We start from the raw sequence: 16,798 nt of genomic DNA, 5'->3' as shown, positions 1-16,798 counted from the left end.
AGTACAAAGTTGAAGGTCGATTGTGAAATTTTCGTATATAATTTTGATTAAACAATATATGTGGAATCATATAAAGATGAGAAATTCTCTTAGCCTACAACTATAAAGAGCCATATCAATATAATAAATTTTCATAACCCAAAACTATTATCGTATAAATTTAAAATTCATTTAAGTTGTTCATTCATTTCTTGGACTCTTTTGGAACTCTTCTTAATTTCTCTATGGTTCCTTGGAAATAATATCTACATCTAAAAGTTTTAGAAAAAAAGTGTTAACATTTCCATGTTTCTCAATAGGGTGTTGTGCATCCAAAGGAGTAAAAATTCCAATTTAGTGTAATATAATCAAATGAAAAAAATATAATAATTTATTCACATTATACATTAACAAAAACTTTAATCATACAAAAAATTAAATTAACTAGGTTTGTCAAATTTTCTATTATAATCATCTATATCGTTAAATATTCCAATTTTTTTTGCATAATATGAACTCTTCAATTTATCATCCAACAATTTATTCAAATATACATTTGATATCATTTAATCATTATATATAAATCTTCAATCCAAATGCATATTGATGCAACTGTTTATAGATAATTAAATAATACATTGTTGTTCTTGAGCTTTCACTAAAAGATACGTATTTGTACTCAAGTACTCTCCCATTGGGAGTCTCCTTAGGGTAAATTAGTGTCAATGTGATAATTCTTGTACCACTTAATATCATTGTGCAGATAACCCTACTAGGGAGCAAATGACTCTACCAAAATAAAATAGATATAGATAAAACATTTTTCTCACCCAAAAACTCCTTGATGGAGCTTACACATGAGAAAAAATGGGCAAGTGAAGTAGATGATTTAGGAATCCATCTACTGTAGATAAGTTTGTCCAAAAGTCAACACAAATTAGCTCTTGTATAAAGATGTATACGAACTAAAGCTCATAATGAATTCAGTCATGTCTCATGTACTAGTCAACACGATCTAGGTGAACATAAGAATCAAGCTATGGCCGAATTCTCACCATCATGAACTTACTAGAAGACAAAAATCGTTGCTAAGATTCTCCTTTAAACAGTTAAACTAATAAAATAGAGACACGTGTAAAGAAGTGAAACATAAAAATGGAATAAGAGAGAGAAAAAGGAATCATAAAATAATGATCACAATAGGCATAACACTTGACATTAAAGAAGACCCTTCAAATTCCATCTTTGACCTTGCAATCCCAACCTCTAGCTACAATCCAAGGCAAGGTTAAGTCCACCATCAAAGTGAACCCGATCAAGGTATGGAGTCAAAAAAATGGAGTCTGGGTCATAATTTATGTAAGGGAAAAAAGAATTTGGATGTATTATACTCTTCATATGCAAGTCGGGGGATTATTTTTCTGTTGAACACTTGGCATGAAAACTTATCTTTGAATCCCTTAATAATTCTTTTTGTTTCAATCACATAATGTTACATCATTTTTCTTGGATAAATAAGATATATTTGCACTCACTACTACAAAAATAATATATGATGTCACTATTTATGGTGTCGCATTTAAAATAATGACACCATTGAACTTAAAATTTATAAAGGTGACACATCATATAAAAAATCTTCAATTAGGATAGTTAGATGATGCTAATTTCAGATTTACGGTGTCATTTTTTGGAAGTGACACCATATGAAATAAAAAGTTTTAAATTTTATAACTTAATGGGCCCTTTTTAAAAATAGTGAGTAGGAACAATTTATGAAAAGTCCATTGTTTCCATAGATACATTAACTAATATAAAAGATCTTATTGCTTAACCCTAACCATTGTTTTCTTCTCCTTCTTCTCACACCCATGGTCGACACACCCATAATTGATATTCTTTGGTTCGTAAAATCTCGGGTAAGTCAAAATCTCTTATCTACCATCTTCATTTTTTTTATTAATGCAAAAAACTTTGTTAGTATAATTGTTTTTTATCTCTTGATTTAGTATATCTATGATGTGGGTTTTGTAAATGGTGTTTTTTATCGAGTTCCAGGGAAGTAAAAACTAGGTTTAACATTCTAACATATTTTTTGTTTCATTGCTAATAAGCCCCAAAACAAATGAAAACAAGAAAAATGAATTATTTTTAAAAATTTTGTCTAATTGAGAATGAGAGATACACTAGTTTGTAGTAATTTTTCGCATGAAATAGTATTTTATTGAAGACTTGACTATATTTGATACTTTTTTCCACCGTGCTAGGAGCTTTTTGGTGAAGTCTAACAATAGAGATTGACATCTACTACAAGATGATACTCAATTAATCCAAAAGCACTTAAGTTATTTAGGGTTTTCTTCGGTTAACCTAAGAAAACATTCCCACTTTCTTTGTATTGAGTCACCTAAATAGAATAGAATATTGGGTATCAGAGTCGTAAAGGGTATTATAAATATGACTTTTTTTTTAGAGTCACCTACATGGAATGAATTATTGGTAGGTGAACAAAATATTGGGGTGATAGTAATAGTTGAATTAGTAAATGGAAGATAAGTGTATGTTGCTTTGTTTATTCTATAAAAACAATAATTTTAGTAGTTGAAATTTACATGCTTTGTTGTTTTATAAAAACAATAATTTTAGTATTTGAAATTTTAAAATGTGAATGAAATGCCTGAAAATATGTTTTGAAAAATAGGATAGTAATAAATGGAAAATAACTCATTTCCTAAAAATATTTTGATAAATTAAAATAATATGTGGTTAAAATATATTTTTGTGAAAGTATTTAAAAATGAATCAAAATATTAATAATTGTTATTTTGTTTGAAAATAATTTAGGAATATAAAATAATATTGGGGATAATTTTTGAGTTTAAATTGAGTTATAAATGGTTAATTTTTTTAGGACTGTCCTTTTTGAAAATAATCCAATGATAATTTTTTTAAATAAGAATGTTGAAAATAATTTTAAAAATAAAATTTTGTTGGTAATGATTTTTCTAAAAGTATTTTAGGCATAAATGGAAATTTCTTGTATGAAAATAAGAGAATTTATATATATATATATATATATATATATATATAATAGACATAAAAATAGACTTCTTTGATATTTAATAAACAAGTGAATTTTTCTCTAAAAAAAGAATAAAATAAGAATTTCTCTATATAATAAAATAATTTATATATGAGATAGTTTTCAATAAGAAAGTTTTGAAAATAAATTTGGGATAAAATATTTTTTAGTAAGTTTTGTTTAGATAATTCAAGAATAAAGTGATTTATTAACTTTTCTTAAAAAATAACATTCTTCTTTCTTTTTTGAATTGATCAATTTTTTTAGAAATAAAATTGTTAGATTCTATTTTTTGTAAATTTTTAAGAAATTCTAAAAAATTCTTTAAAAATGAAATGACCTTTCTACCACATTCCTTGTAATAAATAATTGGTTTTTTTTTTTATACATATTGTAAAGTAAAAAAAAAAAGTCTTTGTTTAGTTAACCTAAAAAGACATTCCTACTTTTCTTTGCATTGAGAGTCACCTAAATGGAATAAAATATTCAATATCATAGGAGAGTAAAAAGTATTGTAGAAATGATTTTGTTGAGAGAGTTATCTAAATGGAATGAGATATTGGTAGGTGAATAAAATATTATGGTGATTGTAATAGTTGACTTAGTGAGTGGAGGAGAAGTGTATGCTTCTTTGTTTATTCTATAAAAACAATAATTTTAATAGTTGAAAATGTGTATGAGATGACTGAAAATATTTTTTGAAAAATAAGAAAATAATAAATGGATAATAGCTCATTTCCTAAAAATCTTTTGATAAATTAAAATAACTTGCAGTTAAAATATATTCTTATGAAAGTATTTAAAAATGAACCAATATATTAATAATTGTTATTTTGTTTAAAAATAATTTAATAGTAAAAAAATAATACTAAGTTCAAATATGACTACTTTGTTATGAGATTCATTAAAGAAATAATTGTTGATTTTACAGTTATTGCATCAAAGGTTTTACTCGTTTAATGAATTGTACATAATTTCATACTTTCAATTATTGTGATATTAATGTTATTCTCATTTGATTTTAGTTTGATGACAAATAAAACATATTCTCAAGTAGAATTTGATGAAATTAGAGAAAAATAGATTACTTTTGTGTTATAACTAATCATGAATCATATTGATGTATTGTGATCATTCATGGTAAGTCCCTTAGTTGTTATATGATTGAATTTTCCATTGATATTGTATAACATTACTTATTCTTTACGAACTATTTTTATACCAAAATGAGAAAAAGGAAAAAGAAAAAGAAAACATTAGTAGTTAGATTTGTTTATTGTTTATAGCATCACATTTTTATTTTCAATAAGAACTCTAAAACTCATTAAACTATGAAATGCAGGTATACACTCTTGGGAGGACAATATGAAGAATAAAAAGAAAGGAGAAAGAGGCAACAAGATTTAGGTTTTTAGATATGACTCTTATGTCATACATTATAGGACATAAATGTTACTTTATTTGGAATTGAGAATTTTGGGTTTTTGGATGCAACTCTTGTGTCATTTTATGGTTAGCCAGTTTTATGCATATGAAATGCAAGTATACATGAATGTTGGGAAGCTTAACATTTCTAAATCATGTTTTAATGAGTATTCACTTTTCTTTTTTAGTTTTGGTGGGTTTGATGTGTTTGATGTACTATCATTTTGTGAACATTTGATATACAAATATTATTGGATGATGTAATATGTTACAAATTAATTCATAAGCATTATGAAAATATAAGTTAAATGTAATATGATTATTATATTTATGGACAATTTACACAGGTTAGTTTTATTTATTAATAGGCATTACAAAAAATCTACAAACTAATCAACAAAAAACAACCATATCTTCCATAATCATTTACAATGATGTGACACCATAAATTAAAGGTGATACATTTAACGTGACACTATAACTCAAAGATGATGCATTTAATATGACACCTTATATATCTCATACAACTCTATATCAAATTAAGCATCACTAAAAATATATGGTGTCTCTTCTGAATGTGTCACCATTTATCTGCTTTAGTGTCGCTTCCAAATACGTCACCAATTGATACCCTCTATGGTGTCAGTGGATAAGGTGACGCTATGTTGTAGTGACACCCTATGTTTATAGTGACTTATTATAAATGTCACCATATATCTTTTTCCTTGTAGTGACTCTTGGATATACTACTGGTTTCTACTTTCAAAAATTTATTAAGAGCAATGAATTTCTTTTTATTTACTTTTTAAAAAAGAAAAATCCTAAGATATAATACAAAATCTAAGACTATTAGGGGTGTGATGGTTGGTTGGGTAATGGTTGCTATGCTGATAGGTGATGAGCTTCCCTCATGGCTCTCAATTATATATGTGATTTCAAGTAATGATTGTTTCTATATTGATTTAGGGGAGAGTTGTATTTATAGGTTGTTATATGGGAAATATATGGTTTTGGAAACCCATATAACTGAAATATGAGATTTGTCTGGTAATGAGAAAAATATTATGTGTTTCATGCACTATATACTATTTATATTTGTATTTTTGAAATTCCCCTCCATACCTCCCTATCAGCAACCATCACCAGTCAATCCCACTGTCACACGCAACATGTTTCGCATTGCCCCTTGTTTCTTTCCTTCTTTAACCCACCCCACCTCATCTATTTTTATTTTTTTTATTTTTCTATTTTATACTTTTAAGTTAAAAATAAAATAAAAAAATAACTGTCTTAAAGTAAAATAATTGGAAGAAAAAACGAAGAGAGAAAAAAATAAAATTCTAAGAAATAAACTAAAAAGATGAAAAAAAAAAAAAAGAATTCTAAGAAAGAATTTGACACTAGGATTTATATATTATTGTTTTTATAATTTAATTTTAATAAATATAGATATAAATATCTATGGAAAAAATAAATTATTTTTAATTATTTTATTTTTAAATTTCATTTAATTGGTTGTTAAAAATAAATAAAAAATTATAAATCAAGATGCAATAAGTGTATCATCATTTATTTTATATCATTAAATATATTTGAATTAAATATATTATAATTTTAATATTAAATACATCTTCAAGTTGGAAATATTATTACCATATGTTATAATATTGTTGTCAAATAATATATTATTATAAATGTATAACTATTTATATGTATTTGCTATGACAATGACATTTCTTTTTTTGTTATCTTAAAAAAAGACGTTTCAACTTGAATTGTACCAAAATGCAAAAGAATAAAAAACCAATAGGCCAAAAATGTATAGACGCGTTGCATATTGGCCAAGATTCATAGATAGTCAAGTTCCAAACCGATTTATATCACAATCAACGTAACAAAAACTACCTAATGGCATTATACAAAGGTTAAAAAAATGGCAATAAGGCATATATAGTCAAAAGAAAAACAGGTAAGCCAGCCAAGCTTAGCACTTTGGACCTGAAAATTCAACCGCTATGCTAAATTTGAACAGGTTTTACAGGTAGGAGCATGAATGACCTACCTTCATGTCCCCATCATTCACCCATTTATGGCATAAAACACAATAGTAATGCCTAACTGTTATATATCTATCAATTTCCATATTGTATGGGTATGGGTATGGTGATGTGAGGATGATGAACTCCATCGTCCCCCCAACTGATCATTTGATGCTGGTGGGATTAACATCTGTAAGTGTGTCTGCTTGTAGGTCTTGATCAGCGTGAAGGACCTGAAAAAGGGCATCCAATGGGGGTAATGAAGGAGCGGGGGTTCCAAACAATCAATGACATATGTGCAGGCAGACACAAGCCTTTAGGTGCTACCTTAAGGGACCTTAGGTACTACCTTAGTTAAAGTTGGGTTCTACCTTTCCCAAGCCTCGAACCTTCCTTTGTGACCATTAGACCATACCATTATGTGATTCTTTTGTGTGGTCAAGTCGTTCACCTTTGGTTTTTTGGGACTATACCTTAGGTACTACCTTAAGGGACCTTAGGTACTACCTTAGTTAAAGTTGGGGTCTACATTTCCCAACCCTCGAACCTTCCTTTGTGACCCTTAGACTATGTCATTATGTGATTCTCTTGTGTGGTCAAGTGATTCACCTTTGGTTTTTTAGGACTGTACCTTAGGTACTACCTTAATAGCCCTTAGGTACTACCTTAATGTACCTTAGGTACTACCTTAAGGGACCTTAGGTACTACCTTAGTTAAAGTTGGGTTCTACCTTTCCCAAGCCTCGGACCTTCCTTTGTGACCATTAGACCATGCCATTATGTCATTCTCTTGTGTGGTCAAGTCGTTCACCTTTGGCTTTTTGGGACTATACCTTAGGTACTACCTTAATAGCCCTTAAGTACTACCTTAATCAACTTTAGGTACTACCTTAGTTAAAGTTGCAGTCTACATTTCCTAACCCTCGGACCTTCCTTTGTGACCCTTAGACCATGCCATTATGTGATTCTCTTGTGTGGTCAAGTGGTTCACCTTTGGTTTTTTGGGACGGTACCTTAGGTACTACCTTAGTTAAAGTTGAGTTCTACCTTTCCCAAGCCTCGGACCTTTCTTTGTGACCCATAGACAATGTCATTATGTGATTCTCTTGTGTGGTCAAGTAATTCACATTTGGTTTTTAAAAACAAATGAGAGAAATGACGTCCCAGCGATTCCATTGTTGCAATGGGATTGTGGCATTGTGCTGATAAAATATGGTTCGATGGTACCATTTATAATAATTTGCCCTTAATCATACATATATTATCCGTTTTGGATTTAAAAAAACCTTTATAACTTTAAAAAATATTTATATATTAAAAATGACTTATACTATTAAAAACTTTTTCCCTTGTCGATTAAATTACTCAAAAAAATATTTATATATGTAAATTATTGAATTATAATTCCAACTAAATACTATATTGAGTTAGGCCTCTTAAAATCTTTTATGATTTTGAATCTATTTAAAAATGATTTTGGAAAGGTGAAAAATGTTTTTTGAAAATAATTTTAAAAAATTTAGAAAATTAAATTTTTTTGATAATTAATTGATAAACTATTATTTCAAAAATATATTTTTATATAATAAATTATTAATTTTATTTATTTGTTTATATTCAAATATTTAGGAATTAGATAAAAGCATCTTTAATTAAAAGTATTTGACCAAAATCCCTTCAACCGGTGTTCCACCCTAGACCCTGTGGCGGCTTCTCTTTTTCGGTATGCGATTCACCAGACCATCGGATATTCTAATCTCACACTCAATTCCATTCCTGCCCAAACATTCCTGCCCGTCACACACTCGTCTTTCCATGCTATACACAGATGGCGGCACATTTTGATTGGGTCACCCAACTACTGCTGGGTGATGGTATCATCTACAAATTTCAAGACGCAAAACCCTCTCCCTAACACGTACCCGCGAGGCTGCGCCTCCCTCTCCTTCGCTGCGACGCCATTGCAGTAGGCGGCCACCTTTCCCTCTCTCTAATCAATGGAATCGCTATGCTTCTCTACCTTTCCAAACACCCGAGCTTAAGCATCTGGAGACAAAAGAGACTAAAAACTAGAGTTTCAGCTACCGAAGGAAATGATGTAAAATTGGTTATATAGGAGTTTTTAGTGCATTAAGTTGTTTTGGTTTAAGTTAGTAATTTTATTCCATTAATCCTGATTGAGGACTTTTTGTATTTTTTTGTGACCTTCACTCCATTACACACACATAAGAAGTATAGAAAGGTTCATAAAAGCTATTGACTTTAAACAAACGACATAACAGACTTTAGGGTATTTAAGTTGAGTGTTTTTAAGATAACTGTTTTAGAAATTCTTGATCGAGCGCAAAAACGCTCCTTGAGATCGCTCATCATTGTGCATGAGCATTGACAAGGGGCACTTAAGCAGTAGAAGCACTCAAGCACACTTATTCAACACTCAAACATTTGGGTTTGGGTTTTCCAAAAATTAAGTCCTAGACATGAGATTTGGCCGTATAGGTTCTAGGACATAAGTCTTAGAGTAACTTCCACTAGGTAAATTTGTGTACCATTTTTCTATGTCTAACTGAAACCAGTAATTAGGATGCGAGGGAAATGGATTCATGCCCCCAAATCTGAATAGGCCAGAAAAGGAGTAAAATAATGAATATCAAGCTAACACTCTTATTTACCAGAATAAATTATGAGTTAATTACTTCCAAAAAGAGCTAGTTTGCAATGTATAGTCATCTATAATAGGCTAAGATTGTGCGGTGAGAATCAAATTCTTGCTCCAATTAAGGTCATCAAGAAGTCCTTGTAGCCCCCTGATGTTTTGCCTACCACTGCATCATCAAGACTTACCTTGTTCATGTTGAAATACTCTTCTTTGATCTTCATCATGTCAATTTCCACTCGAGCCAAAATGGCTCTTGCTAATGAATGAACATCTGTCCGATGACCACTGAGGGAAGCTCTTATAACCTGGTGATGGTTCAAACAAAGGAAAAAGAAATTTCATGAGAAGCTTAAAGTTTAATATTATCTCTGACAAATACGAAGAAAATCTTTTGATGGAAGCATTTTAAGAAAAATGACTTTCATTCAGAAGATGAAGTTCTGTACCAACCAGAACCTTTTTATAAGTTTCAAAATCATGTTCCTGTTTAATAACTTTAAGCAAGTTTACTGCCAATCGTCCTTAAGATTACTCCAAAAAGCATCCTATCACTCTGTTTGGATGGTGAGAAAATTTTTTAATCATCATGACACACAATTTGAGACCATAAGAAACACTATGCATAATACCAAGTCAGGGTAAGCTTAAAAAAATTTATTTTCTTTATTTATATATTTCCATCACCTCGGCAAAGTGTTTCTCGGGAGCATCAATGCATAAAATTACCACCCGCAATAGAGATCCCAAATCATCACTCCCTGAGCTCATAATAGCCTGTCAAGAAGGTATATATGTGTCAACTTTCAGTAAAAGAAAATGGCTCGAACAGATCTGTTAACTAACCATATATAAAAACTAAACCTGGTAGATAGGAACTTGGTAGTTTTGTTTATAATGCTTAAAAGTTGCTCTGAGCTGGAAGAAATTCCTGGTGCTGAGTATCCACATAACTTCATCACGATCCAATTGCTTCTTTTCAATGGCTTCATGTAGCTTAGTAGCCTCAGATTTTGCAACATTCAAATCCACCAATTCTCTATCATACCTGTAGGAGCTCACCAAGCCCAGTAGAAGCTGTGCATGACCCACATTACAAGTCATTCATAGAAATGCAAATGGTGTGCATAAAGCATAAGTTTAAACCCTAAAACTGAAACATATTTTCTTAATTATTAATAGGACAAAATAAAGAAATGACAATGATATCACAGATCCATATATATTTTGACTTGTATATCTAAGAGAGTGTACCACCTTTTGGAGAGACGATGAAACTTTGGATGTGATGGCTTCTTCAAGGGAACAATCAAATAAAGAGCAGTAGGCCTGCCTGACTGCCATTAGATGGTTAGGAGATGATGCGCATGCTATCTCGACAATGACTTGGAGTTGAGTGATGCCCGCCTTCCCCCTCTTCAAGGTCTTCTCTACCAACTTGGCATCCCTTTCAGGCGGTTCTTCCATCCAATAGGACATTGCTTTCTATTATGAAACATTTAATACCTATTATGGTCCCATATGCATGGGGTTTCACATGGGGAAGACTAGCTTCTGCGAATTAAATATTTTAGGCTCATAATCATCATTAGATGATGCCAATGTAGATATGCATGAAGGGGACAATCTTTTACCAGAAACACTCTCCTATACTCAACTAGGGATTGAACCCTAATCTGCCTTTAAAGAAAAACAATGAAGGCATAGACAGATGCAAAATGGTATGGGATTTAAGGTCAGGCTGTATAGAACACCATTCCTTCACTTTTTGACAAGAATAAAGGACTGCCACTTTCAGAGAGAGAGAGAGAGAGAGAGAGAGAGAGAGAACTCAATTTCTGCGAAGCTAACTAGCCCAATGCCCTTTATATCTATGATAATATATATCAACTGTCATCAACAAATTAGCATGTGCTTCACAATATGATACATAAAACATCAAAATCTTCAGCTTAAACAGCCTTGTTTAGTATCCTTGCAGAACATTTTTTTTTTTTGTCTAAAAATTAGGAATATTTAGAAGATATATATATTTAGCTATAAATATCTCTTTATTATCCAGTTGTTAGGAAAATATCTGTATCCTTATTTCTAGGAGTTAGTTTCAATTGTAAATATCTCTTCCTTTTCAAGGCATTGTTTGCCAATATCGCATCCCTTTCAGGGGCTTCATTCATCCACAAGATCATTGCTATCTATTATCAAACATTTATTATATAGTTATGAATAACTCATTCATCAATTCATACATGACTAAGAACTACGTAAAAATTTGAACCATTTATAGGTCCATAATTATTGATAAGTTGTACCAATCTGGAGATCCAAGGGACAATAAGATTTGTCAGAGGGAAAGAAAACTAATCTATTTTTAAGAGTATTTCATTCTATTAGAATGATAGTCATAAATCTACCATATTATCTGACCAGCTCCATTCAAACTATTGATTAGACATGTAATTAGAACCATCAATTGCCATTCATAGAGCTCATGTATATAACCAAAATCAAACATCCTCCATAAAATTGGGGCTAAGGTATATGAACACAAAGTACCTTGAGCACACCAGAAAGTTTAGATTGAAGACGATGGATGATGGACTCTTTATAAAGCTGTTGATAAGTGTCTTTGATCCGCTTCCTTTGGATTGCATTCCTGTGTCCCAATATCCATACTATCACTTTTTCATCCACTCCTCTCCCTACCCATATCCACAGAACCAAGAAAAAAGTAACCAAGAGGATTTGAACTTCATACAATCATTACATTATGTTGGTCTATATGCATAAAAAAACTGAACAGATAAATGAAGGCAAAAGAAAAGAAAAAGAAGAAAGACCTTGTAAAGCTAGACTAAGTCTCTCACTATCTTGGGCTGGAGAAGGAATTGAATCAGGTGGTCTAAGTGAAGCCATTCTCATGTTTTTGCTTTGGGAAAGCTAGAAACAGACTCAACTTTATATAGAAAAGATGCTATTGGGTCACCTTTAGGAAAGAAGCATTTGTGTCAACACCTTTTCCCTCGTCTTTTTTCATGGGAAATACTAGAAGGTCAAATATTAATCTATAATCCAATGCTACTCTCTACCAATTCTTTCAAGTGGATCTTTAAGGAGTATATGGTATATATACTCTTTGTTTTATAAAGAGAAATTTTACACTATCAGAGGAGCAATTCAGTAGTTTCACTTGGATCTTAAAAATTGTGAGAAGAAAGAAATATGTTAGGTGTTACTACTTACTAAAATGGTTATTTCTTTTGGCTTATTTGCTTTTTTTCATTTCATTAGAACCTCATTTGTCTATTTCCAACATCAACTGATTAATGTTGGTTGGACCTGTTATGTGGAGCTACCTTTACCTCCTATTAGCTTAGGCTTTAGGGAGTGTATATGGTCTCGCATCATTTGGTTTCAAAGCGAGATTGGGCATCAACAATTGAAACATAAATATGAGCATTAACAATTTACTAAGGATTTTTGACATAGGACAAACAAAAGTCCAATGTCCCACATTGGCTGGCTGCTAACATTGATTGAGCCTTATTTGCAGAGGTACTCTACCTTTCATTAGCTTAGAGGTTCCGTATCATATTCACTTGGATTTATAAAACACTTCAATTACAAATATAAAACATTTTATAATGTTAATAATCAAACACCTTTTAGTGTTGATGTGAGATTCTCTAGAAATGTAGTAATGTTCAAACTATAACAAAATTTTGTGGAATAAGATATGAGAATAGGCACTTTAACTATGTTGTAATTAATTTTTTATGAAAAACCTATACTATATAATTAAGAAAGGGCTTCTAGAGGATTCTTTCAAAGTGTATTAGACTCATTTCACAAGCTATTTCAAGATCTAGTATTTATAACCGTCAAATAACATTTTATATCACCAACTTTATAAAAAAGAAAAGGTGAATGGATATCATAAGGTGCAATGAGGACAAGATAATTCCATTTTCCTTTTCCCTTCATTGGGTTGGAAGGGAATATTTAATTTAGCTTGAAAAAAAAAAAAAAAAAACCTCTTTAAGGACCCATAAGAGAACATCTAAAGCAATGTTTATGGTTAATTTTACAAGTCTTTGTTCTGACAACCTGGGTGCATAAACTTTTTGTTCCTTCTTTTTCAACTTTATAATTTTGTAACTTTATTCTTTTTCTAGACCCACTTAGAAGTCATATTTGAATAAATTCCAAACGTCACACTCCTTTAGTGAACAAGCATCATTGTTATATATATTACTTCTTTTGAGATTTCAGTAAAAAGAATATATCTAAATGAAAATTTGAGTTGAAAGAAGTAATTTTTTCCTTTAAATTAGATCAATCAAGTAGATAATTAAATCTAATTGAAAAGTAACTAGATTACATTGAGAAGTAATTTTGTTCACGCGCTTTCCACAAGATCATTATAAATCTTATTGATTAAGATTAATTTTCATTTGATGCAATGACTTAAAGTAAAAGTGCTCCTTCCGTACGCAATAGTACAATCCATATTTCTTTTCTAAATCCTTTCTCAATTATTAGTATTGGTATTGATTTAATGCTACATTCACAAGTATAGATTGTCCGTCAATCATTGTCATGAGATAAAATATTCTCTTATAAAATATTAGTGGGCTACTTTCGTATATGGTAAGTTTCTTTGTTCCATATATAGGAGTGATATACGTTTTTCCATTGTTGAGTAAGACCCATTGTTTGAAATATCAGTAAACATGGATATATCGGTATTTGGATTTTATGAATATATTAGAAATATTGGTGGATATTTTTACATAAATATTGGTGAGACGAAAATTATTCAAAATTGATGGGAATGCTTGGAAAACTTCAAAGAATTATAAAATAAGCAAGAATACACATGTTAAAATTATTTTGTAAGTGTAATTGAAATAAATATGGTAAAAAAAATATCCGTAAATAGAGATATATTGATAGATTCAATACTTGGATTTTAAGAATACAAAATATGAATTTTGGAATTGCACGCTTAGAAAGCTAGAATTGAGTTAAGAAATATTTGATTTTATTAAATGAAAACAATATATACATAAACATAATACATATAAAATTATAATAGTCCTTAATACCAAAATGAAGATCGATGTGGTTTCATCATATTGTTAGATGAAGGGAGTCCATCCTATTAAAAACAATATTCATACTAGGACATGGAGTTTCGATAGTATTGATTGTAAGTACGAACATGTCATGCATAAATTTCTTGAGTCCTACCCACAACTTGTCCATGGATGGGAAATCCAGGGTTTTCCCATGTGTTCATTTGAAACTCTTGTTATTGCATCTCATATGGAAGGTAGTACGACATTTGTGTAGAAGAAGGATAGTTATATCTTTCATACTCTCCATCAATGGAACTTGAAAGATTTGGAGGAAGCTGACCATAACTGATTGCATAAGGGGCATAAATGTTAGCTTCATTTGACGAGTCATTGAATTGAGTCTCTATACTCATTGACTCAAAATTGGCCGACAATGAGTCCTCGTTGTATGGTGTCATCCTTTGTCGTCTTCCTCTATATGGCTTTCCAATGGCTCCAACACTTAGACCAACTCTTCTAGAGTCGTGGTCTTCATCTTGAGTACAGTGTGAAATCATCTTCATAAGTAAATGTCAATGGTTGTCCACTTTGCTGCTATTGTCTAACATCCTTTCCATCATTTCCAAGGTCACTACCATCATTGGTCTCCTCTCCTCTTGAACCATCATAACCGGAAGCAGAAGTACTAGTAGTACTAGGTTTGCTACTATGTTCAACACTCATGGAGTCAAACGAAGGTCGAGAAGTGACTATCAACTGAGAAGTTCCTTGTAGAAATGAATCTCTCGTGTCTTGGTTGAAACTATTAGTATGAACTTTATCGGATAATAGTCGTTCAACATCAACACTTGTTTCTCGGACATGTGCGGCAATTCGTGGGTCAAAATTTCCATCTTCATCATCTAAATGAAGAAGTCTAACCCATTGAAACAATTGGTTATCTTCTTATTCACCAACCTTAGTTGTAATGTCAAGTAAATCGAGGTAATCTTTCTCCACAACTTTGTCATTTTCTACCTCCATATCACGGATCTTTAGTTTCATGTTATAATAACAGAAAACTAATTGTTGGAGCCTTGGGTAAGCAAGCCGATTTCTTTGCTTTGTATGAATTAAGGCAAATGTGCTCTAATTTCTCTCATAAGTTGAAGATGACGCAATTGGCAATAAAACCTTGATGGCCAACCTTCTTAATGTAGGAGTGTGGTTTCCATACATGAACCACCATTCAGCTACAACCAAATAAATGATATCAATACTTATATTAGAAAGCTACAATAATATTTTAATGTAATGTATTATTAATTCACAAATAATACTCATCGGGAACCATCTTTGACCTTGAAATAATCGTTGCTCGATCACTAAATCCTCTTTTTGCATCTCGGAATAGTATAAGCTACATATTAAATAATTGAAAGTCAAAAATTGAGTAAATGAAATTAAATTATTTAATTTATATTATAACTATAATCATTTACCTCATTTCCAAATTGACTAAGATCTTCTGCTGCAGGATCTAATTTCGCAAAGACTTCATGAACAACTTGAAGTAGACCAGGATTAATACCAACTCCACGTTTATATTGAAACCTTGGATTAAGAAAGAATGGTACAATAGTAAAGTAGAAATGTAGAATTAGAATGTTTTGAAAGAAACATATTAAATACCAATAACTTTTGAAGATGGATAATACTTAGTTACTTGCTACATGAAAATGATGTTTAAGAGTTCTATCCAACAATTTACGATTATTTCTAAAATCCATTCTTTAGCATTAAGTCAATGAAGTTCTCTTTCATAACTCAAATCAATTCGTACACAAATGGCATTGTAGGAATAACTTCTAAATCGACAATGCGAAGAACCATGTATAGTGCCTCATAGATTGACACTAGCTTTCCCACTCTCTCCTAGTACGTATGGTCAAACATAAGTTTTTCAACCTCTTTGCCGATTAATGTATGACTTAACTTGTGTTGTGCCCGTTCATCACTGATAAACACTTCCTTCAAACTCACTTTCTTTTTCAAAAAACTGTCGAAGGGAATATAATTGGTTGCAAATCTTGTTGCTCCAAGGCCAACTATGTCTCCACCACACACCTTCTGCATATGTGCAAGCAACCAACTATGGTTATAGATGAAGTTGGTTATCTTTCAAGCCTTTGTAATCATATCTACAATACTCGTCCTTTTACCTATGTCTTTGAACATTAAGTCGATGCAATGTGCTGCACACAGAGTCCAATAAAGATTGTAGTTCTTCATTAATAGCTTCCCCGCCTTCATGAATGCTGGCGCATTATCCGTAACTATTTATACCACATTTTGTTTGCCAAGTTCCTTGATCACATCCTTCAATAAACCATATATGTATTTGTTATCCTTTATATAATTTGATGCATCAACAAATTTGAAGAAGATTGTGCTACCTTTTGAATATACCATGAAATTAATTAGGCTTAATTTCATGAGCTCAATCCATCTGTCACACATAATTGTGCATCCATAAGTCTTCCACTTTTCTCTTTGA

At 31.0% G+C, this 16,798-nt stretch overlaps 1 protein-coding gene across 1 annotated transcript; it reads right to left on the bottom strand.

Moving 5' to 3' along the window:
• Window positions 1–9,161: 9,161 nt before the first annotated feature.
• LOC100260252 (annexin D3) lies at window positions 9,162–12,097 on the bottom strand. Its single transcript, XM_010647688.2, has 6 exons — window positions 12,022–12,097; window positions 11,738–11,883; window positions 10,439–10,666; window positions 10,046–10,258; window positions 9,869–9,958; window positions 9,162–9,489 (listed from the first exon to the last, which is right to left on the bottom strand). Exons 1-6 carry the CDS (start codon window positions 12,095–12,097, stop codon window positions 9,286–9,288), a joined length of 957 nt encoding a protein of 318 aa, XP_010645990.1. The 3' UTR covers window positions 9,162–9,285.
• Between the last annotated feature and the right edge of the window lie 4,701 nt (window positions 12,098–16,798).

The sequence above is a fragment of the Vitis vinifera genome, chromosome 13, assembly GCF_030704535.1.
Source record: "Vitis vinifera cultivar Pinot Noir 40024 chromosome 13, ASM3070453v1".
NCBI lineage: Eukaryota > Viridiplantae > Streptophyta > Magnoliopsida > Vitales > Vitaceae > Vitis > Vitis vinifera.
The sequence above is the reverse complement of the archived record's forward strand: the minus strand, read 5'-3'. Positions and strand labels throughout refer to the sequence as shown.